General features: G+C 42.8%; 1 protein-coding gene across 1 annotated transcript; it reads right to left on the bottom strand.

Annotated features, from left to right (window-relative positions):
- Positions 1–7,739: 7,739 nt before the first annotated feature.
- LOC136515501 (auxin-responsive protein SAUR65-like) lies at positions 7,740–10,103 on the bottom strand. Its single transcript, XM_066509072.1, has 2 exons — positions 9,647–10,103; positions 7,740–7,915 (listed from the first exon to the last, which is right to left on the bottom strand). The coding sequence occupies exons 1-2, from the start codon at positions 10,101–10,103 to the stop codon at positions 7,740–7,742; spliced, it is 633 nt and encodes a 210-aa protein (XP_066365169.1).
- Between the last annotated feature and the right edge of the window lie 17,048 nt (positions 10,104–27,151).

The raw sequence follows: 27,151 nt of genomic DNA on the forward strand, positions 1-27,151 counted from the left end.
CGTCGTTGCCTCAGGCACTGCCACCGACTCGTCCGCCATCGATGCTAACTGTTTGTCGCCGCCAAGTTCAGCAGAAGGGATGGTTGACTCCTCCGTAGGCTACCGAGTACCCAATGACTCCAGGATGGGGTCCACCGGCATCTCCTCCACCCCGGGGCTAGTTTTTGGTCGCTCGTCAGTATGGATGGGTGGGCCAGATCCTCTGTACGCCTTGCTCTACGTCAGATCAGCGCGTCAATCGGCAAAATAGGTAAGGAAATGATAACCAAAGTAACTCCAAGGCAAGGATACTTGTGGTTTGGTCTGCTGGTACAACTTCCTAAACTGACGCTGCCTACCTGAGCCTATAGCTGTGGCCTTGGGGTCAACGCGCGCGTCTTGGGGTGGAGGTCCCACGGTCTCTGCCGTCAGCCCATCCTCCGCCCGCCGCTTTGGGGGTCCCCTCGCCTGCTGCTCAGGGACTTCCTCCACCCGCTGCTCTAGGGGTCCCTTCGCTTGCTGCTCAGGGACTTCCTCTACCCGCCGCTCTAGGGGTCCCCTCACCTGCTACTCGGGGACTTCCTCCGCCCGCCGCTCTGGGGGTCCCTTGCTTGATGCTCGGGGACTTCCTCCGCTCTCCGCTCCAAGGCTCCCCTTGCCTGCTGCTCGAGGACTCCCATCATCTGTTGTTGGGGAACTTCCTCCCCTCCCATTGACTATCCCTCCGTGCACGTGTTGTGTGGGGCGCCTTCGTGCTCAGTGGAGGAGCACCCAGAACTTCGTCGTCATCCGACCACTTGAATATCGTGGTCCTTCACGTCCGAGTGGTCTGGTCACCACCAAGTGAGATGCTGCCTGGCTTGAGGGGAGCAGCGCTAGCCGTCTTTCTCTTCTTCCAAGCTAGCTCATCTGTTGCTGCTCTCTTTCCCTAGACTTTCTCCGACACCGGGGATGGACTCTCCGAAGATATGCTGACGGCTCCCCCCTCAGGCTATGTTGGTTGCCGGGCATCTACTCACTATGGCTAATCGACCCTCGGCATGCCCGGGAAGTACACCGCTCTTTCCTGCGAATGGATCTTTGCATAAGTGAATCAGTCCACTCCTCGGTAACTACAGAGAATAAAAAGCTTCAGGAACACACAACTGAGATATTTACCCGAGGAGGCAGATTCTTGCAGTTAAAGGGCCTCGTATACCCTGACATGTTGAATGAGGCAAACGGAGCGAATAGCTCTGTAGCTCACTCTTCCACTATGTTCCTCAACAGCATCTCCGGCCTCTCTCGGGTACCGTCAGTCTCACCCTTGAACTCAAAGGCGGGGTGGGCCCTCTCTTTATAGGGCTAGATGCGGCGCACTATGAAGCTCGTCGCCACCAATCTACTGTTGGTCTTCACACCCCTGATTAAGCCAAGGAGCTCCCTCACATGCTCCATATCAGCACTGCTTGGCATCTCCGACTAGCTCCTCTCGCTCTCTGAGACATGGTCGGCATTGCAGCGGACGGTAGGGTGGATCTGCTTCATGTAAAACCACCTGTTGTTCCACCCCTTCAGCGACGTGTTTAGTGGCACAGTAAGATACTCGCCTGCCATTCTATCATGCAGCTGAAGGTACACTCTGTCGACCACCTTGGAACCACCACCGCCTCTCTTCTTCAGCCAGAATAGGTGGTGGAATAGATTGAAATGGGGAAGGATTCTGAGGTATGCCTCACAGAAATGGATGAAGATTGAGATATGCAAAATGGTATTTGGGTGGAGATTGCACAGCCTAACCACCCGAAACTCTAGCAAATCCCTCAGAAAAGGATGAATAGGAAATCCCAATCCTCACCAAAAGTAATCCTCAAACACTGCTGCTTCATCAGTATGGGGCATTGGGAAGGGCTCACCGAGGGCTGGCCACCATCCGGCGGTAACACGGTCAGGAAGAACTCCCGCCTCGACCAATCTATTGAGCTCTGCTTCTCCAGTGCGCGATGGCACCCACTCCTCATCACGCCTGACTTTGACACTCGCCTTCTTGGGGCTCGTCTTCTTTGGCTTTAGAGCTCCTTTCTTCGACGCCATATCTCAGATCTGGTTAGGGTTTGGCGGCGAAAGCAAGTATGGAGGTGAATCTAGAAAAGCAAGGGCTGAGGAGGAAGACAAAATGGCAAAGTGGCAAAGGTGAGAGCGCGGGGTGCGGCTGCGTAGTTATAAAACACCTCCCCCACCTTTTTCCATTCGAGGGTTTTTGGGAAACCGCTCCCGTGATTTGCGCCTCTCCGAATTCTCCACAATAGCAAGGTGGGCCGTTACCTGGGCTTTCGCACAACCGCGACCCGTATGTCCCATTTATCACTGCAATTGGTTATTACTCGCCGAATATTCGCCGACATCTCCGCCAACCATTATGGCTCAGTAATTACAACTGTACAACCATTGCTCCGCTATTTTCTCTACGATTCTGTTTTCTCCATGATTTCCTCTTGAGGCTCGGGGACTACGTTGGCATTACGTCTCGGTTCCTCAACGCATTGGGGATTTTTTCTTTAGTTGACTATTGTTTCTGACCCTGGCACCATGTGACCACGTCACTTACTATCAAGCTTGGGGACTAAGTGGGCACACTTCACCTTGCGGTGAATGTGCTTTTTTCTCACTTCGGGGCTACGCCCGGGGACTAGCTACCTGCTCGGCTGGTCTTCTACTATTCTTCTACTTTGGACCCTGGCACCACATGACTACGTCATCTACTGTTAGGCTCGGGGACTAAGTGGGCACACTTCACCTTGTGGTGAATGTGTTTGCTTTATTCTGGAAGACTCCGCGCCTCTTGAACCTAAAGAAAATTATCTGTTTTTCTCGTGATCGGACTCTAAGTGGGCACACTTGGTCCACTGCGAAGAAATTTTTGATTCTGCACTTGAGATCCTTACACCCTTATGGCAAACCGTACTTGGTTCATGCTGCTCGGTGATGGTTCACGATGCTTGGCAACTCATCACGGTGGTCGGACCATGAGTTTGACTGTTCTGCCGTGTTCACACCTGCTTGGACAAGCTCAAGACGGCGTTGCACAACGGGAACAAGGCGCTCGGGGACTAGCTGTGGGGGGTACGACTCCGGATACCCATAGCGGACCACATGGGATGTGCCCTTAGGGGCGTCCCAGCCCACAAGACGAAGCCTTGCGGGGCACGACTCTACTCGGCGCCTCCTGCAAGACACCAGGAAGGTATCCTGAAGATACTACGAGATTTGTTAGGATATGTATGATCCCAAGATTCCTATAATCAGTTATTACTTTTTGGTTATCTCTCAGATCTAACTGACTTGTAACCCTGCCCCCGGACTATATAAGGTGGGCAGGGACCCCCTCCAAACTCATGCAATATCATACGATTGCTAATACAAACCAATAGACCACAGGAGTAGGGTATTACGTCATACTGATGGCCTGAACCTGTCTAACTCGTGTGTCTCTGTTACCTTCTTGTTCTTGATCACACGCTTCTCTACCGATCAATCTACCTTCGTGGGATACCCCTCGGAGGACTGGCGACGATATTCTGTCGACATGCACTGACTTGGGAGACTTCCAATTTTGCACATCTTGCACTTTGCTGGGGTCAATAGAGATACCATCAGGTGTCAAAACATGCCCCAAAAACTGCACTCAATCTAACCAGAATTCACACTTGCTAAATTTAGCATACAGCTTGTGTTCCCTCAATTGAGCCAGTTCTATCCGAAGGTATTGGGCATGCTCTTCCTAGTTCTTAGAATATATTGGGATATCATCAATTAATACCACTACAAACTTGTCTAGCTCTGGCATAAAGACTGAATTCATCAGGTACATGAAGAATGCAGGAGCGTTGGTGAGACCAAAAGACATGACTAGGTATTCATGCAGCCCATACCTAGTAGAAAAAGTTGTCTTTGGTATATCTTGTGGTCTAATCTTGATTTGATGATAGCCTGAACGAAGGTCAATCTTGGAGAACACCTTGGCACCAGCTAGTTGATCGAACAAAGTATCTATGCGGGGCAAAGGATACTTGTACTTAATAGTTACCGCATTAAGAGGGTGGTAATCCACACACATCCGAAGAGTGCCATCCTTCTTCTTCACAAAAATGGCTGGACAACCCCATGGTGAAGAGCTAGGATGGATGAAGCCCTTTTCCAACAACTCTTCCAACTGCTTTCAGCTAATTCCTTTGGAGCCATGCGGTACGAGCGTCGGGAGATAGGAGCAGTACCAGGCTCTAGCTCAATGGAGAATTCCACCTCTTTGTCCGGTGGCAACCCAGGTAGATCTTCAGGAAAACCATCCAGGAACTCACATACTACTGGAATAGAGGCAAGATTAGGAGAAGCTTCAGCATGAGCAGCAACAGGTAAGACTGGATCTTAGGGTACAAGAAGAGACATCCTATCCTCAGAAGAAGGAAGTCGTAACTCAACAATTCTTTGCTTCAAATCCAAGACTACCCCATAAACACGTAACCAGTTCATTCCCAGAATTGCATCAATGCCTTGCCCAGGCAATATAAAGAACTAGAGACGGTAAGTGTGAGTGGCTAATACTAAGCTCACTGTGTCCGTCTGAGTATTAACGCACATCTGCGCACCTGGAGTACTGATTCTATAGGCAAACGGTATAGCCATAAGAGGTATATTGTGCCGGTGTGCAAATCCCATGCTCATGAATGAATGTGATGCACCAGAATCAAATAACACATAAGCTGGATGAGAATCAATGGTGAACATACAAGCCATCATCGGTTCATTTTGTAATATTTCCTTAGCCTCCATGAAATTAACCTATCAAGATCGACTGACTGGCACTTTCTTCTTAATCACTGTCCGCTTGATTAGCCTGGAGTTAGCTGATGGCATAGTGGCCTTCCTTGCCACATTTGAAACAAGCGACAGGCTTGTTCCCTAGTCCTTGACGACGTGGGACCTACTATCCCTGAGGCTGCAGATGTTGCACCTACTAAGTGGGTGCACGATACTGAGTGGAAGGAACCTAGAAAGTCTGATGAGGCTATCGAAACGAATGCCCACCTGAAGATTGATAGGGCACCCGCCTGACAACATGTACTTTCTGGGCATGGGGGTGACTAGAAGACCCCGTAGCCACCCGCTTGCGCTTCCATTCTACCTGCGAGTCACGCTGCAAGCCCTCCATGGTGATAGTAGCATTCATCATCGCCCCAAAGGTCTGATAGTTCCCAGTATATAACTCCTTTTGGAGGCTGCAAGAGAGGCCGCAAAAAAAATAGTCCCTTTTCTTCTGATCTGTATCCACATGAGTCCCGGCATACTGCGACAAGTGATTGAACTTGTTGACGTAGTCCATCATGGACATACTCCCTTGCCGCAGATCTAGGAACTTCGTCAGCTTATGTTGAGAACACCAGCAGGAATATAATATTCCCTGAAGGTTGTAGTGAACTCCTGCCAGGTCACCCGGTGATCCACCAGCTGCATGGCATTGAATGTATCCCACCATACACTCACGGATCCCAACAACTGTTGCACCGCAAAGCGCACCTTCTGCTCATCCGTTGCGGTGAGCAATAGAAACTTTTGCTCTAGAATGTGAAGCCAATGCTCCGCATCTAGAGGCTCAGCCAATGGTGTGAACATGGGTGGGAGCATCTTTAAGAAATCCTGATAAGAGCAGGGTCCCTCAGGACCGCAGACACCACCTCCGTTCCCACCACTGCCCCCGTGGCCTCCACGGGCGAAATCACCGATAGCCTATGCCAGCAGCTCCATGGCACGGGCTGACTCGCGGTGAGCAGCCATCATTTCCACCATCATCTCCGCATGAGTCATCGGAGGTGGTGGTGGTGGAGGAGGAGCCAGAAGTGGAGCCTCATGGCTCTCCCCGTTGCCGTGATCATTGGCTCGGCCACTTTCACCTTGGCCTTCGCTAAGACTGTGCCCCCCCAGCACTGGTGCTCCCGCGACCAGACCTTAGGTTCATCTATAAGAGATAGGAACCATCCATTTAGAACAACCCTCCAGATCGGAAACAAGGGATTAGAGAAATGACTAGACATTATTAAAGCATTCTTTTAGTTATCCTATCACTTTACTAATTCAATTATACATGTAGGGGGGTTTAGTTTTAGCAAGATTCCCATATCATGATGCATGCATCGGCCTATACGCTCACTCAAGCCAGAATATAGCGGCATTCGCAAAATTTCGGCACATCGCACATTCACTTTCCGTATGATAAGCGATTTCTTACGCAATGTAAGTTAGTGTACCTGCAAAAAAACTGATTAGATAAAACCAGTGCCGCTATCCTAGATAGACCATATTGCTAGGGCTTATACTTATTTAGATAATTTTATCGCATCCTACTTTTCGCAAAACATTTGTTGGTCAAATTTTTAAGTTTTAGAAAAGAGTGATGGAACTGTAAACTCATTATTGGCTCTGGTACCAACTGTGGCAGAACCGCCCGAAATAACACACTTACAGAGGCGCTCGTCTTCCACCGAACACTAAGCACCCCGAAAGCGAGCTACAGCGGGCGAGTCCCATTGGGCACACCCTAAGGGAGAGCCCGAATAGTCCACATTTTTTCCCAAGGATCCAATAATGAGAACGAGTTACAAAACTTAATCCATTTCATACATCTAGAGTTCTTAGAAATTCATTATTACATTACCAAATTCAGAGTGCAAAATATGAAACAACGGAATGATAATAAACATCTATCGATAAAGAACAAGGATCCGTCTATGCCCACCAGAAGAATCCTTCACACAATGGTACTCCTAAATTTGAACTTGCAACAGGGGTAAATAAACCCTGAGTACACAATGTACTCATAAGACTTATCTGACTAGTGGGAATAATTTCCCGACTCCAAGGAATATGATAAGCTTTATGGTTTGCTGGTTTTCTTTTTGCAGAAAGCAATACTAATAGTGAGTCCTTATTTATGCTATTATTATCAGCCATGATTAATTCATTATCTAGCCATTCTAAGTAAGCACTTGTTCTACTTTCAAGCAAGAGTTGAGCAATCATTTCCATTTCAACACCTTTCATTTTTTAGTTCTTACTACGGTGTTGGACCATAGACAAGCCATACCGGATTGCCCGGCGATTCACGAATCAATGCCCCCAGCTGGGTACCCCGAAAACACACATCCCGCTTGTACCCTAGGCACAAGCAGGACCAACCCATCACCCTCCTGTCACAGGGTCCAGGTCCCCATCCAAACTTGGACTCCAAGCCCCCGCTCCTAAGTCCCGAACTTAGTGCGGTCCAAGGACCTCCACCATCCCCGCATCCGATCAGTCAGTCTGGAAAGAGCTAGAACCCACGACAAGAGAGCAACAAGTCTTCACTGTGCCCATACCCAAGTATGCGCTCAGGATAATAAATCTGTGACTTGCCTAGAAACCTATGCAATGGCCGGTCCTTAACAGACACTGACAGGGAAAAAGTGTAACCAAGCTATGCCCTGTTGGCCGCAGGACACAACCTCTTACACCCACCAATACCCAAACCATATCCCTGCCCGGTCTCCATTTTCCTTTCCACCATTTTATCATAAGTGATCATAATTTTCACCTATTGTGAGTAACGGCACGTTACTCATGCTACCTGAGCATAGCAGCTACTCGACCTATACTAGTAGGACTCATAGGTAAGTATATCTATGCATGTAGTTTTCATAAAATGCTTGTAATGTAAATGCACATCATATATATATATATATATTCAATAATCATTCAAAAATAGGGGTTATGCATTGGGGCTTGCCATGGGCAGGCGGTGGGTCGACAAAGTCAGCAATGAACGGCTCCAGGGCTCCCTCCTGTACGAGAACCTCCTCCTCGTACTCCTCGATAATCTCCTCGTAGTCCTGTTTGTCCGCAGGCATGAACTCTACCAACTTGTGATCTACATGTATGAAATGATGATGCAACACTTAGTAATACGGTAACAACAACTCTTAAAATAAAAATACATCTATCAAGCTACTAAGCTAGTTCTACTGACTAAGGTGCTAAGTTACCTACTGTTACCCCTAACAAATATGAAGCATGACATATGTTATCCTAGCAACTAAAGGTATTCCTACTATTAATACGGATTTACTCTATATATGATAAAACAAGGGGTACTAGCTACTCTATTTATCAACATACTATAGGGCTACAAAATTTACAGTGTGTACATAATAATCTAGTGAACCTACTGTAAAAAATTCATGGCTAAAGCTATCATCAATTTGCCACAAAAATTCCTACCAATATTAAGCTAAATAATACTAAGCTTTCTAAATTGAATTTATGAACCTATCATTATCACAGCTAACTATAAACTTACGACACCAACAGATAGATAGCATTTTTGTGAACCTAACAAATTTTGTTTCACTATTTTTGGACAACTACAGTTATCTTTCACTAGATGGTTAGTTGATAATCTGAAATCTGACTGGGATGAAGTCCTTGCTGATGTTTCTCAATGTCATTTTAAACATGGTGAAGATTTTGTTAAATGGAAATTTTGAAATAAAGGCTCTTACTCTGTGCAATCTGTCTGCAAGGCAATGACCACTAATGAGAATGGGCCCTTGTTTAAAAATATATGGAAGGGCAAGAACCCTGCCAAGATTAAAATATTTGTGGCTAGTGCATAACAATGCTATTTTAACTAAAGACAGCTTGTGACCAGGGAAAGGTAGTCCCACTTGTTGTTTTTGTGACCAGGGATGAATGTATGCATCATCTGTTGTTTTTGCCGTGCTAATGCCAAAGTAATCTGGGCAACTTTTGCTATCTGTTTGGGTGATAATGATATTCCTGCCTCACCTGAACAATGCTGGAGTTGGTGTAAAAAGTGGATACCAAATGGTAAAAAGTTCTTTAGAGTTGGGTTTGCTGCTATCTGGTGGGCTATCTGGAAGAATAGGAACAAGATTTGCTTTGAAGGCGAAAAGTGCTCAAGAGCCCCCTTGAGATAATTTGTCATGTGTGTGCTCTCATGTGCTCTTGGGCAGGTCTATTTTCTGAAGATGAGAAGAAGATGCTGATTGAAGGTGTCAATGCCATGCTTAAGATTGCAATCAAACTACTGTCAAAGCCGCAAGATGCTGCTGTGAGGACTAACTTCATCCCGGACGCTGGGAAAGATGGTGACGCTGATCCAGCCCTTTCTATCTGAAGTCAGGAAGAATGATCGTACTGCTGTTTGGCCTTTTGTGGGTGTTAGTTGGTCGCGAGCTGAGTGTAGTTCTAGCTTGGGTGTCTGGTAGTAGTTAAACTGTTTGCTTTTCTGTCTGCAATTCTCGTTGGCTCTGCGTAGTCGTTCTAGAACGTCTTAAACTCTTGTTGTATTTTCGTTATTCAGTAATGGAAATGGGTATTAACCCATTTTACAGCCATAGAATTGCGAGTATTATTATGTTTGTCAATTGTCATACTTTTTTTTTCTCTCCAGAACAAAAGATCTCGTTTTTTATGAAAACTATTAATTTAAAGCCTGGTAATTGTTCCAAGACACAAAGCCATATGATCATCAATATATACAGTTATATACACGATGATTAGCTCATACAAGACCATGCATCGGAACATACCTAACTGTATGATCGACTTCGCGCATGCAGAGTTTCTCTGTGCTCACCGATCCTAGCAACCACCGGGGAAGACCTTGGGTTCATCATCCTGTATCCCGCGGCGCGGTTCTTGCTGAAGCTCCGCAAGCCGCAGATTGGCGACGACGACACGGCCGTGCGGACCTCATCTTCGTCTCCACCGCCATCGCCGTGCTCCATGTGCCACGGGACGTCGAGGAACGCGTCGACGTCGCACGGCAGCGCTAGCGGGCCCCGTGCCGCGTGCCCGTACTCGCGCTCGGCGTCGTCAAGGAGGCGGCGGAAGAGCGTGTGGGAGGCGTACTCCGCGCGCACCACGAAGCGCACCCGCTCGGGACCCACGTACACCGGGAAGCACCCGGCGACCGCCGGCGACGTCGACCGCGCCCGTCCGGCAGTGCCGATCCGGCTCAGCCCAGACTTGCACTGCTCCAGGGTTCTTGAAATCAGGCTCTTCCTGGTGGCTCCCTTGCTCGGCGCCGCCATGCCAAGGACCACCGTACCGCACGCCTTCGTGTGCACCGAGATGCACGAACCGAGGGAAGATGGTGCGGAAGTAACTAGTGCATTCACGGCATGATGCTTGTGCATGAATGCATGCGTTTACAAGCTACCGGATTGCTCGTGTCATGGCACAGAGTTCAGCTACCTAGAAATTAAAGGAGAGGAGGACAACTGATGAGTATATATGAATTTGTGTTAACTAGTCTTAGTCGTCGTAGTGTGGGAAGTACTAGTATATATATAATTGAACAAGTATGCTGCATTTTATTAGTTCCAGTGACCAGGTACACGACTCTGGGGAGATCATCAAACTAATAATGTTCAACAACTGTTAGTGTCTGGTGGCGCGGCGTATATATTCTCACAGTCAACGCCTCTCGAATGTGGAGCACGCTTGCTAAGTGAGACAAAATAGTATACTGTCCACTATTTACATGTTCTACTACTCGATCTAGAACAAACCCTAGAAATGGGGTCATGTGTATAACATCTCTGTCGCTTACGCTACTTTTGTCGCTTCATATAAAAGGATTAATTCAGCTATCTACCATAAATAAATATATGTACATTTTAATTCAGCGAACGACCATAAATCTAATAATCTAGTAGGAAATTTCAGGGAATCTTAACATCCACGCAGCAAAACTTATTGGATAGATGCAGCAAAACTGTACTCCTCCACCAGGGGTTGTTAGTTAAAGTTAAACGTGCTTTTTGAGAGTTAGCACATGGGTACTCTTGTATATATAGATGTGGATGTTGATGCTGACGCGCCGCCTTACCATTTATTTTTCGCTGTCGTATGGATCCTTCCATTCTTTTTTTCCAGTCTCTTCTCTAATTGACTGTATATAGGAGTTAGCAACGGCCCGGGATAATACTGAAACAGCACGCACATTCAGATTGAGAAAAGTTTGACACACTGCTAGCCTAGTAGCCTTCACATCTTTTGGACGCGAAAATGACACCCGTCGAGTAATTGATCAGCACCTCATTTCTTGAAGGGTTTGTAACTTGGTATAGCTTGTAGTTCCGCATTGTCCTCACGTTGTAGGCGACAATTGCCGGCAGTCAGATGCGGTTGCAGAATTGCAGATGACGCCTGGCCAGAGAGCCAGAAGGTGCTTATGGTGTGGGCGATGGCTGGTGATCGAATGGAATGGATCACCTCTTCTGCTGTTTTTTTTTAATAATGTCTTCTGCTGAATTATTCCCAAAATAAAAAAAAAAACAATAGCATTGTCTACGTGAAAGGATTAGTTGACCTAAATAGTTCCATCTCATTATTATGAGCAAAGACTTAGCCAATCACCAAAGTAAACACCTGGTACTGGTAGCTTATGAAAACCAAAGCATTTCATAATAAAATCACACAAGTTTTACCGTGGTCTCTATTCATCGATAGAGATTAGACGGTGAAAAAATAGGAATCTCTGTAAAATTTGCAGCCTAGCTGGTTTGTTAGTAATAAGCTAAAAAATATTATCTTACCGTAAATTGATGCAACATATGCATAATCATACAATTTTCAATACGATTTCCTAAAATATTATCGAGAACGCCACTCCACCTATAATCGTATTTCTATTATATGCATATGCATGTATGATGATGTCTCACTTGACCTATTTAGCTAATTAAATTAATGTACCACATTAGCTAGATAATATATCATTAATCAAATAATCAAATGTACTCAAATTTAAATATATTATAAGATTTTTCTGCTAAGGATAATGTAACACCCTAAAATTTGCATCAATTTAAAATAGTTAATTTGATTTAATTATGTATTCTGTGAGCATTTAAATTTAGAAAAATAATAACTTTGTTAAAAATAAAAAATCAAATATAGGTCTACATACATGTGTGTGCATCCATGCTACTGCATATTTATGTTGTGATGCTTTGGTTTGATTGGAATTTGCAAAGAATTTGAATTTGAGTTTAAATTGGATTTGAAATTGTGTTAAGAAAATAGAAAAGGGGTTCTATTCTTCTTCTTCTCTCTCTTGATTTCGGCCCGAGTAGCCAGCTCCAGCCCAGCGCCAGCAGAGCCACAACGTCCTTCCCCTTTCTCTCGCGTGGCCCGCGCAAGCATAGGCCAGCCTAGCAAGGCCAGCCGAGCCGCTTCCCTCTCTCTTGGTTCGACTGCACACTAATACAGAGACGAGCTTTACTCCCGGTGGGGAACCCCCTCTAGTCCCGGTTCCCCACCCGGGAGTAAGCATCCGGGACTAAAGGGGGGTCCTTTAGTCCCGGGTCACGAACCGAGACTAAAGGGGCCCGGTGGGTAACACCAACCGGGACTAAAGGTCCTCCCAGCTTTAAAAAAAATAATACCTCCCACCGATGCGTCCCGTGAGATTCGAACCCAAGACCTCATGCATTGCCTCGCGCGTAGCTTACCACCCCACCTACACAACACATCTGACAATGGATGGGATGCTTCCCTTTTGAACTAACACATCGGGGGACCTTTAGTCCCGGTTGGTGGCTCCAACCGGGACTAAAGGGTCCTTTAGTCCGGGTTGGTGTTACCAACCGGGACTAAAGGGTCTACCTTTAGTCTCGGTTGGTGTTACCAACTGGGACTAAAGGTTGAGGACTTTTAGTCCCGGTTGGTGGCTCCAACCGGGAGTAAAGGTCCACCTTTAGTCCCGGTTGGTGTCTCCAACCGGGACTAAAGGTCCCCTGCCACTGTGCCGAGCACAGTAGCCGTTGGGCAGGGACCTTTAGTCCCGGTTGGAGGCACCAACCGGCACTAAAGGTCTCTCTAGTCCCGGGCGCAAAAAATGCCGGGACTAGAGCCCATTTTAGCCTCGGATGAAAGGTATGTTCTCTACTAGTGGCAGCCCGGCCGCGTTTCTTCATTCGCTGGCCCCACGCGGCAGGGTCTTCTCCTTCCTCTAGTTCATGTCCGAGCCGGCCACGACTCCGGCCGGGAGTCCGTGCTCGCCCTGACTCCGCCCCAATATGCATGCACCGCAAGCCCCCTCCACCCTCATTAGTAGCAACCGCGCTCGCGCCGCCTCCTCTTAGAAGCCGAGAGCCAGCCGTACGCCTCCGAGCCCAAGTAGAGTCGCAGGAGATCCGCCGTCGAGGTCGATTCACCGCTCCGCCACTCCTTCGCCGCCACGACCGCATCCCTGAGCTCCATGAGAAGGTGAGTAACCTGCAGGTGTCTCTCATGCCCTCTCCCTTGCCTTCTGTGCTTGTATCCGCATCACCATAGATCTCCATCGAACCCAATCTGCCATACCGAGCTCTAGCTTGTCCCCGTGCCATCGTAGCCCATTATGATCCCCTAGATGGATTCGCAATGCCTTTCTCTTGTTTCTCGTCCTTTTCCCGTGCCCGATAGTGGTCAGAGCTGTTGTATCAACGAGCACCAGCCAATTCCGGCCATGGCGCCGCCGCCTGGATTCACCGTCGGTCGGCCAGCCCTCTCTTCTCTCTCCCTGTTTCTAATCCAGACCGCTCAAATCTAATCCAACGGTGGAGATCAGCCCGTAACCCTTAGTCTGGCTTATTTTCTAAAGAGCCCCTCGAGTTTTTAGTTATAGAACCCGCAGTCCCAAGCGCAATCACAGAATGCACTTTCTTCTTTTAAAAGCGTAATTTCTTTTGATTTAGATCCAAAATACGTTTTCTTCTATTTACAATTTTGTCACTATCTTCTTTAGACCATATCTTCCACGTTTTAGTTCCGATTTGACCCGTTCAAGTTGCGTTAGATTCGCAATTACGTACTCTACAAGTTCATACTATTGTTAAGCATGTTTTAAACTTTTGAAATTTGAGGTTAGATTTAATCTATTATTTTATAAAAGGAAATCTTGTTTAATTCATAACTTCTCCGTTATAGCTCTGATTTTTGTGATCTTCGCGTCTATGTGATCGTAGCAAGACGTAGAATCATTTTATAAACTTTTCATCCGGATGTTATGCTGATTGGCGTACTGTTCTAATCAATAGCTTTTGTTTGCTATGCATGATTGCTTGTAGATGCTTGTATGTTGCTGTGATTATTGAGTATAGTCGGTGAACAATTCGTGGGTGAACAAGAGTACTACTTTGACGAGCAGGATCAGCAGGAGCACTTTGTTTAAGGCAAGTATAGCATGGGATTATCCTTGTTTTCTATCAACTTTAATACATTTAATTCATGTTGCATGTGTCACCTTGATAGGGATTCCCTAGAATTAAACTTATACCTTGTCACCTATGAGATATGCATTGGGTAGCTTTGCTAGTGCTCAATTAAACCATGATCTTATTACTTGACTAATGGTATATGCAATAAACATTAAAACATGACTTTTTAGCAACTTGGAAACAGGGGGCTGGAGTGTTTAGCTACTTTCAAAATGCTTCAGATTCCTCTCCCTAAGGACTTATCTGTAAGTGATCATCCGGGACTTACAGTACTGCTGTGAGGGCTACATGGCTCTGGCTATAGCTCAGTATGAGGACCTTTTCTAGCTTGTTGGAGGTTACTTTATTCGCGTAAGAATGGCTTGCTAAATCGGGTATAGTGCGGCCTTTGTCCCCATGTGTATAGGCTGCGCGTCAATGTGCCATCGGGAAGGGTGCTCTACATCTATTTGCCGAGTGAATCTAATGGCCCTAACTTGTTAGATGAACCTTTGAAAGGCTTTATAGTGACCCCTGCCTACTCACCTTAGAAGTGTTTTGTGAGTAATTAACCCGGGCATATGGGTATCACGACTCACAGTGAAAGTGTACGCCCTCTGCAGAGTGTAAAACTGGTATATTAGCCGTGCTCACAGTCACGAGCGGCCTTGGAACCCTTATGGAATAGATGATCACTAAGAATTATCTGTTTATGCTATTCATTATTCATGTTTACATTGATCATGTGTTTTACTTTGGGGCTGAAACAACTTGTTGCTACTTTTATGTTAAAATTGTGACAACTAAAAGCTGAATGCTGTTAAACATGTGTCAAGCTTTTTGAGCCTCATGAACCCTATGTTACACTTGTTGAGTACGACACATACTTACGCTTGTTTATTTTTATTATTTGGATAAAAATCCCTGATGGGTAATAGATGGCTATGGTAATGACAACTTTGTTGAGGATTACTAGACTTGTGGTCAACCAGTTGACGTCCCTGTGATATGGAGCTTCCGCGTGAGATTTTTCTTTATACTTCCGCTATATTTATGTGAAGACTATGTCTTATTATTCGTGATGTAATAAACACTTGTGATGATACTATTAATAATTTATTGGCTTATGTGTGTAACTAATCTCTAAGAGTACATAAGATTTTGCATCTCATTTTATGCTTAAAATCGGGTGTGACATGTAAAGAGACTTAATTTGCTTGGTTGTCTCTTGATTTACGTGTCTCACTTGACTTGTCTAACTAAATGTTTATGACTCACTAGCTAAAGATGTCCTTGGTTGCATCTTCCGCTAGATACCGCCCATTGTTCAGGAAAAAAGTTACCAGTAGATATATATTCAAAGAAAGAGTAAAGAATGGTGCATGATTAGCATGTAGTCAGCGTTTTGATGGTGTGATTATTCTATATGCGCGTACAGCAAACATTAGCACCATGCATATCCTCTATGAACACAACTGATAGGATCCCTCGCGCCAAACCAAACAACATCTCTCCCACCAAATAAAAGCAACTATGACCTCTATCTATAATAATGCTGGCGCTAGCTAACTCCCTCGGTCCCAAAATAAATCAATTTTTAGAACTACCTTAAGTTAAACTTTCTTAAATTTGGCCAACTTTATAGAAAAAGGTAACAACATCTATGACACCAAATAAATGGATTATGAAAATATATTTCATTATGTATCCAGTAATACTAATTTGGTGTCATAAATATACGTGTGCTCTTTTCTATAAATTTAGTTAAACTTAAAATAGTTTGACATAGGACAACTAAGTTAATTTAGTTAGGGACAGAGGGTAGTTATTCGAATTCCGCACTCCACAAACCCACCTAACACATGTGACATATGAATGCATATAATCTTTTCATAATTTAAAATTTTAAAACATAATATCTCTCAAACCATAATCCAATTCAGAAACCATTTGAACGTTATCGTTGAAAAAGAAATATACCAAACAAAATCAAATTCATAAAAGTTATGTTTCTACGAAGCTTATCTTAAAAATAAGAACTCATAGTGTATTGCCACCTTTGTTAATGTGATTAACAGTAACAGACTATCTAGCCGTTTCTGGAAATGGCTCATTGATAGATACTACTAGAAGAACACCCCGCGCATTGCTGCAGGAATTACTGATTTGGAATGAAATTTAACTATTCATATAATTCTTAGGAAGAGATTAATTATTATAAACTAATGTTAGTGGATAGCGTGGCACATTGATGTGGACAACTAAATATATGTTAATGGATGATGTGTCTCGCTAACGTAGATATCATAATTGCTTGTGCTAGTGAACTTTAATTGCAAGTGATAGTGGATTGCTGAGGTGGACACCTTGCATGTCAAGAGAAATTGCTAGTAGGGTTTTGCTTTATAAGAGTATAAGATTTCGCAAGGCCGCCTGCTTTTGGAATTGCAAAATGACCTTATGAGAAAATACAATTCATGGTAATGTCAGAAACATACATCTGAGTATCTGACGCAATGTGAAATTTCAATTATGACTCTTGTCAAGTTTTAGTCCCTTCATTGGCACAAATAAGGGAAGTATTCGCCAAAAGGTAATTGAGGATGGCGGTAATTGGATCTCTAGTTTAGTATCACAAACCTACAAGTCATGTGTGTAGTCAAATATATATGACAGACACACATAAAAAAGGCAAAAGCTTCTTACCACATGCCCACCCACTCTCTCGGACGTGTCCCTCCCTCTCTTCTTCCCTACCACGTCCCTCCCTCTCTTCTTCCTGACTAAACAAGCGGTAGGGTTCTGGCGATAGCGGTGGATTCAACGCCGGCGAGGTGTGTCCTCCTCCTCCTCCTCCTCCCACGTCCAAGCATCTGGGAGTTAGGGTTCCGGCAGGCTTCTCCCCTCTCTCTCTCTCTCTCTCTCCCTCTCATCTTCCCCAACTCCGGCGGGCTTAAAAGAGAAGGGGAGGCAGACCGGCTAGGTGGTGGGGACGGCGGGATGGCGGTTTTAGGGTTCTAGCGGCCAGGCTAGGTCGGGGCGGGGGCGCCCATGGCTGGAGCTCGCCGTGGAAGAAGGAGGTCATGGCTAGAGCTCGCGATAGCATGCGGGAGGGGGGAGGGGAAGGAGATCGTCGTATGCGGTAGGGTCTCATTGGAGCTCCATGAGCGCGGAGCTCTAAAGAGACCCTAATGCCCGTGGTGGGGCTGTGGGCAGAGAGCACGCACGGAGGAAGAAGGCAAGGAGGGTGGGGTCGAGGAGGTGTACATTTCACGAGGACGGCCGTGCGTTAGCCACATCTGCAAAAAAAGTGATGATCCTAGTTTGACATCGTCAAAAAAGGGCAGTCATTAAAAGTAAGTTTTGTTTACAAAGTATATGTGCAACTAATGATAAGCTGCATGTAAAAAAGGATAGGATGGGTCTAGCGTAATGGAGTTTCTCCACCTGTGTCCTAGAGAGCTAAGAGTAGTAGTAAAATCTCATATGCAGAACATAAGATTCCGCTAGTTAATTATTTATCTACATATATATATTCCAATTCTTTGCTTTATGTCACTAACTTTTGTCCAGCAAGGAGGTCTTACAGTAAACATGTCTTTTCAGAAAAGCCATATGCATGAACAAACATTATAGACATGCCATGCTACTGAACAGAAAGCCTGAAGCATCCATACGCTTCCTTTGCCTTCCCAAGTTGCTAGTCTAAAACTGATTATTACATATATATATACACAAATGACAAGCAGTAGTCAGATCACCTTGGCCCCAAGAGTTCAATGGCTTACACACTACTACAGGATGGCCTTGTTGTCCCGGTAACGGCCTTTAGTCCCGGTTATCGCGCAGGAACAACGATCCCGAGACTAAAGGTGGAACCTTCAGTCCCGGGTCATCGAGCCAGGACTAAAGAGGGACCTTTAGTCCCGGTTGGTGTTACCAACCGGGACTAAAGGCCCTCCAGCCGAGCAAACGTGGCCGCACCATTTAGTCCCGGTTGGTAACCCCAACCGGGACTAAAGGTTCCTTTTCTTTTTCTTTTTTTTTGTTTAATTTGTTTTTAATTCAGTTACACATATTTGTTTAATATATAATATGTTTTTATATACGTATTCTATGCTGCTAATATAAACACACGCACGCATATATATTACATCTAATTCTCATCTCAAGCATTATTATATTCGAATAAAGTATGAAACTATATATATTATAGATATATATGTATATATACAACACTTTCATAATCTTGTTCTCGAAAATAACGATATCAATAAACATTTAATTTACATCATTTATTCCTTAGGATCAAAGTAGAACTCGCTGTTGAGATTTAGCACTTTTTCTAGAAGAAATTCTGCTATTGACTCTTGAACTGCTTTCAGATGGTCTTTTTGCATGACCCTTTGTTTCAACCATTCAGTCTTGCATTTGAAATAAAAGGAAAAGTATTAATACATATATATATATATATATTCATTTAAAAATAAATAAAAAATTGATATATATGTACTCTGAGGACATCTTCAGGAGTTCTTCTTATGTGTGCAGTGATAAATTCACAAACGTAGTATCCACACAAGTTATTACCTGGTTGCTGCCGCAAACACCACTGTACGAGAAGAAGATTATTCTCATCATCTCACACATAAATTGAAGTACGATATAGTAATTAAACACGTGGGGAAGTATATATAGTACAACTTACTGATATTTTAACTACATTAAGTGGTGCCTTGCAATCCTTGCGGTGTTGCCGAGTAAACTCTTTCTAAACCCTGTGCGACCAATAATGTACGATCGTTAATAAATTATGGCAAAGTCTATTCAATAATAGTTGTGCGCGAGAGATCGAAATTACCCTTGGATAATGTCTATCATATCTTGGTATAGTGCCCGCTCTTTTCTCAACGAGTCCAAGATTACTAACCGACTTGAGTTTAACTCAATGACAATGAGTATCCAGTGAAACCTGCATTGGTTTATACACACACGTACAAGCATATAAGTTGTATTGATATTACATAAAATATGTAGACTACATTATTATTAACACTTACTCAAAGTTGTACGGGAAAAGTATTGTTGTCTTGTCGTGCTGCTTCACGAAGAACCTCATGATATTCTTCTGTGCTTCAGATACCCACTGCTCCTTGACAATAATATCGGTTTTGAATACGATATAAGGATCAATGAAGCCAACACTGGTGTCTTGTATTCTTTGGAGCTCTGACATCTGGAATCTGTATATAAATATAAGTTACATGTGAGGATAATTATATACACATACGCATGGAAGTGAGTTTATTAAATAAAAGTACGAATCACTTACAAACAAAAGGAACTAATGATTGATTTGTCCAGAGCGTCCATGTGGTATAGTTGATGCAATTCTTCGAAACTAATATGTAAGATGTCATCGCCACGGAAGAAATGATGGTCTCTAAATCTGACAAAGATCCACTCCTCACCCCTGCCATACGCCTGCATGTACCACTTGTTGAGCAAGTACATTTGCGTACCCAATTCATTTAGAGCCGCAGGGTTGTACAGACTTTTGCCAAATTTATAAGTCTTCCAGGTATCAACTTCCAGGTTCTGGATTGGAGCTTTGCCCATCAATTGATCCAAGGTTAAACCAGTTAGTTCAAAAAAAGCATTAAGGTCTTGAACCGACACTTCTCCAGAGTTGTCTGGTCGATAGACTTCTATGTTGGAACCATATTCATTAGCAACAACAAGATTTTGCATTGGTTGCTTCTGTTGTCCGAGCTATGGGGCATCCTTCCCTGATGCTCTTTTCCTTTTCTTATCTGCATCATGTGACTTCACGAGGGAGCGGTCATAGTCTGATAGTGGCGGAGGCTTACGAAGTTTAAGCATCTTTTTCTTGTGAGCTTCGACCTTCTGCCTCAGCAGATCTCATGGTATGTAAAAGTACGACTTCTCCTTAAGCTTCGCTTGTCTCTGCTTTTGGATATCTATAAAAAAATCTTTCACTTTTTTGTCTTCTTCAGCTGCTATTTGCTCATCAGTCTTTTCAGGAAGTATTTCTTGAGAAATAACTCTTTTTTTCAGGGTCTTCTTTGCCGCCGGGACCTTAGACGTCTCTGTAGTGCGTCGCTGTGGAGGGGGTGGGGGCGGTGTTGGAGACCGGCATGGAGGTGATGAGGCCGGTGTTGGAGACCGGTGTGGAGGCGTTGGAGATTGTTGTGGAGGCGGTGGGGCCGGTGTAGGAGTTGGAGATCGCTGTGGGGGCGTTGGAGATCGTTGTGGAGGCGGTGGGGCCGGTGTAGGAGTTGGAGATCACCGTGGGGATGAACCCGTGATGCTGTGATGAGATGGGGAATGAATGATTGGGCTAGGCTGGGGGGAGACCCTGCTACAAAAATAAGTTGTGAGTCAATTATTTTTGAAGCCAATATAAAATTAATGGAAAATAATAATTCATTCACTTTCATTCGTACCTAGGGTGAGGTAGGGGAAGCGGTGGCGCCCCAGGAATGATGATGAAGCGTTTGCGCCATTGAATAAATGTCTTCTCTGCTTCTCCTAGTGTCTTCTCCCCATCACCGCCTTCAATGTCAAGAGGAACATTGCTGTAACCTTTGAGCACTCTATCAACCGAGACGCTAGCATATCCAGGTTGAATAACTGACCCATGGATTCTTGGTGTCTTCGTTCGGTCTATTGGAGATACAACCCCGACAGCCACCATGATTGATGCATTATTACCATCTAGAATGTGCAGCTCACATGTTGTTAGAGGCTTGGTAATGTCATCAACAGGGAAGCGCAACCCAGCGTCATCTTGAATAACTGGCAGCTCCATGGAAGCATAACTGCTTTTCATCTGACCAATGGGGCTAATGGTGACTCCCGGCGTTGATTGCGATTGCATTTGACTCATTGCTAGCTACACTTGCCTCTTGATCTCCTCCTGCATTCTTGCCTCAAGAGATTTTTCTCGTTCACGTGATTAAAGCAATGCTTGTCGTGACTCATTAACAAATTGCTCCAATACATGGATTCGGTCTGCCTCCTCATCCTTCTTTCTCTGGCGGCTTCTGTAGGTATCCTTGTCTGTTGGGAATGCTTGTAGCCACGGAACCGCCCCATAGCCTCTTGTTCGACCACCGTGTTTGGGATTCTCTAGGGCATATGTCAATTCATCATTCTCTCTGTTGGGCTTGAAAACACCACTATCAGCTTCTTCCCTAGCACGAGCTAGTCTCTGTGTTGCTCTCTCAATTTTTTGGCCAATAATTAGCTTGCTAGTGTCTGGGTCTAGGCTTCACCCATGAGCGTAGAACCCATTCTTCGCGTGTTGAGGCTAGTTCTTCTCTATTGTTTTAGGTATGATTCCCTTGGCAGTAATCTCTACTTCTAGGTTCTGCTACTTGGGAATAGCACTCCTATAACCACCTGATCCCATGCGATGATGGTATTGCTTCTATCGGGCATTCTGTTGATTCCTCATCACACATTCCTCACTCTCTTGAGATGTCTTGTATTGTATGAAGTCATCCCAATGGGACTCCAACTTGACAAACGCCTTAGCATTGAAATCTGGCGTATCATTCTTCAAGATAAACTTTTTATACAATGTCTTCTTCCAACTCTGCAACAATGTTGCCATCTTCTTCATTGTCCAATCCCTCACTAGCTCCTTCAAAGCATCATCTGCTTGTAATGTGAAATGCTGAGTGATATCTCTCCAAGCTAGGTTCTTGTCACGATCAGATACAAAACTAACATTAGGAGCGGATATCTTCTGCTTCCATTCACGAGCACTAACTGGGATCCTATCCCTTACAATGAACCCACATTGATTGACATATGTCTAAGCATGTGGTCCCAATGGTTTGCCGGTGTCGGTGTTGAATTCTGATATTATGAAACAGCCCTCTAATGGCTTTTTTGGCCCTCAGACTTTCCTACTCTTGTCGGTGGTTGATGTAGATCCAGAGACCAGCTACATGAGTAGAAACACAACGATTAACAACAAATATACGTACGCATGTATCTATAAGAGATGATAGATAATCGAATATACCTCGCCAGTATTTTCTTGCGCGACAATTGGTTGATCTTCAACCACCGGGATATTCAGGATATCCTCATAATCAGCAAAGTACTGACTCGTGTCATCTACATCCGCATTGGTGCCGGCGTTGATAATATCCGCCATTATGTCATCATTCAAGTTATCATCCGGAGCAGCCATTTGTATCTTCAAGATAACACATAGATAGAATTACTATGACACATAACATAAGTACATGTGATAACACATATAGAATTACTAAATCCAATTAAATATAATAACACATCATATTTCATAAGGATAAACAATAATAAGGTATAGGCTTTGGAATCGAATCAAAAACACTTTCAATCCAAAAACATGGAAATAAGTACATGTATATATACACATAGAATGATACAATTTTCTCTCTCTCTCTCAACACATAGAAATAAGTGCATATGTATATATCTCTAGATATGCATGTGGTAACACATAGAATGTCTCTCTAGATACAATTTTCTCTCTCTCTCAACACATAGAAATAAGTACATGTATATATACACATAGAAATAATTAAGTAGATATGTATATATATATATAGAATCTCTCTCTAGATATGCATGTGATATAGATAGAATTACTAATAAAATATCCAAGTGATATATAGATAGAATTACTAAAATAAAATATGCATGTGATATAGAGATAGAATTACTAATAAAATATGCATGTGTCAATTACTAAATCAAAATTAAATCTAACACATATATAGAGAGAGATAGAATAATAATTACTAAATATATCAAAAACTATAATAAAAAACTATCTAAAAACTATCTAAATAAAGTACTAATTAAATTTTAATACATTTAAATCTAATTAACATATATCAAAAAATATCTAAAAAACTAACTAAAAAACTAAGAATAAACTACTAATTAAATTTTAATACATTTTAATCTAACATATATATCAAAAACTATCTAAAAACTATCTAAATAAACTAGTAATTAAATTTAACATACATTTTAATCTAACATATATATCAAAAACAATCTAAAAAAACTAGAAAATTTGTAAAAAAATATGGCCGAGAGAGCTAGCTAGCTAGCAGGCTAGGGCGGATGGCGGGCCGGGCAGGGTGTGCTGGCCGACCATGGGGCCGAGCTGAGCACCTCGCGCGAGGACGACGTACGGCGGAGACGAGCTCGACGGCCGCCGGGTGGGGCTCGACGATGAGGCCGGATGGGGGTAGACGACGACGGCGACGTGGCAAAGACGAGCTCGACGGCCGGGCGTGGCAGAGACGAGATCGACGTGTAGATCGAAAAGTAGAAGATGAACAGAACAGGAACCGTTCGATATATATAGGCCGGGACCCTTTAGTCCCGGCTGGTAACACTAGCCGGGACTAAACGCCATTTAGTCCCGGCTGGTAAGCCGAACCGAGACTAAAGGTCCAACCCTTTAGTCCCGGCTCGGCTTACCAGTCGGGACTAAAGGAGCTTTAGTCCCGGTTGGTGTTACCAGCTGGGACTAAAGGTATTTTTGGGCGGGCAATTCCGCCCACCCTTTAGTCTCGGTTCCTGGCCTGGGCCGGGACTGAAGGCCTGGAAATTTTGGCAGCCCGCCAGAGTAATTGGAAAGGCCTGACATTTTGATTTTGTTCTCCTTGTTTAATACTAGGTTAATTAATTAATTCTATAGCAACTTCAATACTTTGCAATATTTATTTTAAAAAATACTATTGATTAACTAATTATTTATTATAAATAGGAAAATTTTGTAACCTAAAGTTTTTAATTTCTTTTATGAATATAGAATATAAATGTTACTAATACTAAGTATTTTGTTAATGCAAAAATATATTTGTAACTTAAATTTAATAAAACTAATATTATTCGATAGGAAATTTATTATCACATTATTGTAACGTCAATGTTTCAATTTTTTCTCGGTTTTTTGACCAAAATGACAGGAAATTTTTGTTGAACCTATAAAAATAAAGAAAATGTAGTATTTTTGTTCTATAACTTTTTTAAATGAAAAAATGGCCTATATAAGGATTGTAGATCTTGATGAGTTGAACAAACTTAATAATCAAAACTTTTCAATTTGAGACAATCTAGGGTTCCGAAAACTAGTTTGTAGGCGTCGAAATTTAAAAATCACAAATTTAAACCATCTAAACTTTCTCCAATGGAAAGTTGACAAAAACAACAATTGTATATTTTGATGAGCTGAACAAACTTAGTATTCAAAACTTTTCAATTTAAGACAATCTAGGGTTCCGAAAACTAGTTTGTAGGCGTCGAAATTTAAAAATCACAAATTTGAACCGTCCAAACTATCTCAAATGAAAAGTTGACCAAAACAACAATTGTAGATCTTGATGAGTTTAACAAACTTGGTATTCAAAAATTTTCAAGTTAAAGTAATTTAGAGTTCATAATACTAGAGTCAAAGTGTTGTTTTTTTCATTTGACCAAATTTGAGTTGGTCAAACTTGCTCAAATGAGAAACTAAATGACCTCAGATGAAAAATCTCTGAATACCAAGTTTGATCATCGCAGCAAGATCTACAATTGTTATATAGCTCATTTTCCCATTTGAAAAAGTTTTATCAAACACTAGTCACAAATTCTTGAATCTCATATAGACTTTTTAAAACTATGTCACACACTTGTGAAATTTGAACTATATTTTGTTCAAACTTTCTCAAATGAAAAAATGGCTTATATAAGGATTATAGATCTTGATGAGCTGAACAAACTTGGTATTCAAAACTTTTCAATTTGAGACAATCTAGGGTTTCGAAAACTAGTTTGTAGGCGTCGAAATTTAAAAATCACAAATTTGAACCGTCCAAACTATCTCAAATGGAAAGTTGACCAAAACAACAATTGTATATCTTTATGAGTTTAACAAACTTGGTATTCAAAACTTTTCAATTTGAAGTCATTTAGAGTTCATAATACTAGAGTCAATGCGTTGTTTTTTCATTTGACCAAATTTGACTTGGTCAAACTTGCTTAAATGAGACACTAAATGACCTCAGATGAAAAATCTCTGAATACCAAGTTTGATCATCTCACCAAGATATATAATTGTTACATAGCTCATTTTCGCATTTGAGAATGTTTTATCAAACACTAGTCATAAATTCTTGAATCTAATATAGACTTTCTAAAACTATATCACACACTTGTGAAATTTGAACTACATTTTGTTCAAACTTTCTCAAATGAAAAAATTGCCTATATAAGGACTGTAGATCTTGATGAGCTGAACAAACTTGGTATTCATAACTTTTCAATTTGAGATAATCTAGGGTTCCGAAAACTAGTTTGGAGGCGTCGAAATTTAAAAATCACAAATTTGAACCATCCAAACTTTCTCAAATGGAAAGTTGACCAAAACAACAATTGTAGATATTGATGAGTTTAACAAACTTGGTATTCAAAACTTTTCAATTTGAAGTAATTTAGAGTTCATAATACTAGAGTCAAAGTGTTGTTTTTTCATTTGACCAAATTTTACTTGGCCAAACTTGCTCAAATGAGATACTAAATGACCTCAGATGAAAAAACTCTGAATACCAAGTTTGATCATCTCAGCAAGATCTACAATTGTTACATAGCTCATTTTCCCATTTGAGAAAGTCATAACATATTACATAATATCCGTCTCTAAAACATAATATATTAAACATGCATCGTTGTATCATGCGGGCACAACAGTGAATTTCTTCTTGACGTATGACCCTTGGTTATGATCTTGTTGTAACCATGGAGTGTCTTCATCATTTAACATGATGCTTGGATCTTTCTTCACTATGAAGGGTGGAATTCAGACATTTCTTTCATAATCTTCTGACATGTCTGACTTGTCTTCAATTCCCACTATATTTATTTTCCCAGAAAAAACTATGTGGCGCTTTGGCTCATTGATCATTGAGTTGATGTCTTCGTTTTTTCCTCTCTTTGATTTTGTAGACATGTCTTTCACTTAGAACACCTGACTCACATCAGCAGCAAGGACGAATGGTTCGTCTTTGTACCCAATATTGTTGAGGTCCACTATTGTCATTCCATACTCTTTGTCGACTGTTACCCCTCCTCCGGTCAGCTTCACCCATTGGCACCGAAACAAAGGGACTTTAAAATTAGGTGCATAGTCTAGTTCCCATATCTCTTCTATGCGGCCATAATATGTTTGTATATTTCCATTTGGATTTGTGCCATCTATGCGAACACCACTATTTTGATTGGTGCTCCTTTTATCTTGGGCAACTGTGTAAAATGTATTCCCATTTATCTCATACCCTTGGTATGTGAGGATATGCCACGATGGTTGTCTAGCCAACAAATACAGTTGCTCATCAATATTGTCATCGCCTTGACATTCTTTTTGCAACCAACCACTGAAACTTTCCATGTGCTGATGCCTAATCCAAGCTTCAGTCTTCCCTAGAAACTTAGATCGTAAGAACTCCTTATGTATCTCGATGTACGGATGCACCAATGACGAGTTCTGAAGAACTGTGTAGTGTGCTTTATTGAAATAATCGTCTTCCATGCCAATATATGTTTTCTTCCCTAAAGTTCCTTTACCACTGAGTCTCCCCTCGTGTCGCGATTCGGGAACGCCAATCGGGGCAAGGTCAGGAATAAAGTCAACACATAACTCAATGACCTCCTCTGTTCGATAGCCCTAGGTGATGCTTCCTTCAGGCTTAGAACGAACTTTCACATATTTCTTCAAGACTCTCATAAACCTCTCGAAGGGGAACATGTTATGTAAGAACATAGGTCCAAGAATACTAATCTCCTTCACCAAATGAACTAGGAGGTGTGTCATGATA

Source organism: Miscanthus floridulus, chromosome 17, assembly GCF_019320115.1.
Source record: "Miscanthus floridulus cultivar M001 chromosome 17, ASM1932011v1, whole genome shotgun sequence".
Lineage (NCBI taxonomy): Eukaryota > Viridiplantae > Streptophyta > Magnoliopsida > Poales > Poaceae > Miscanthus > Miscanthus floridulus.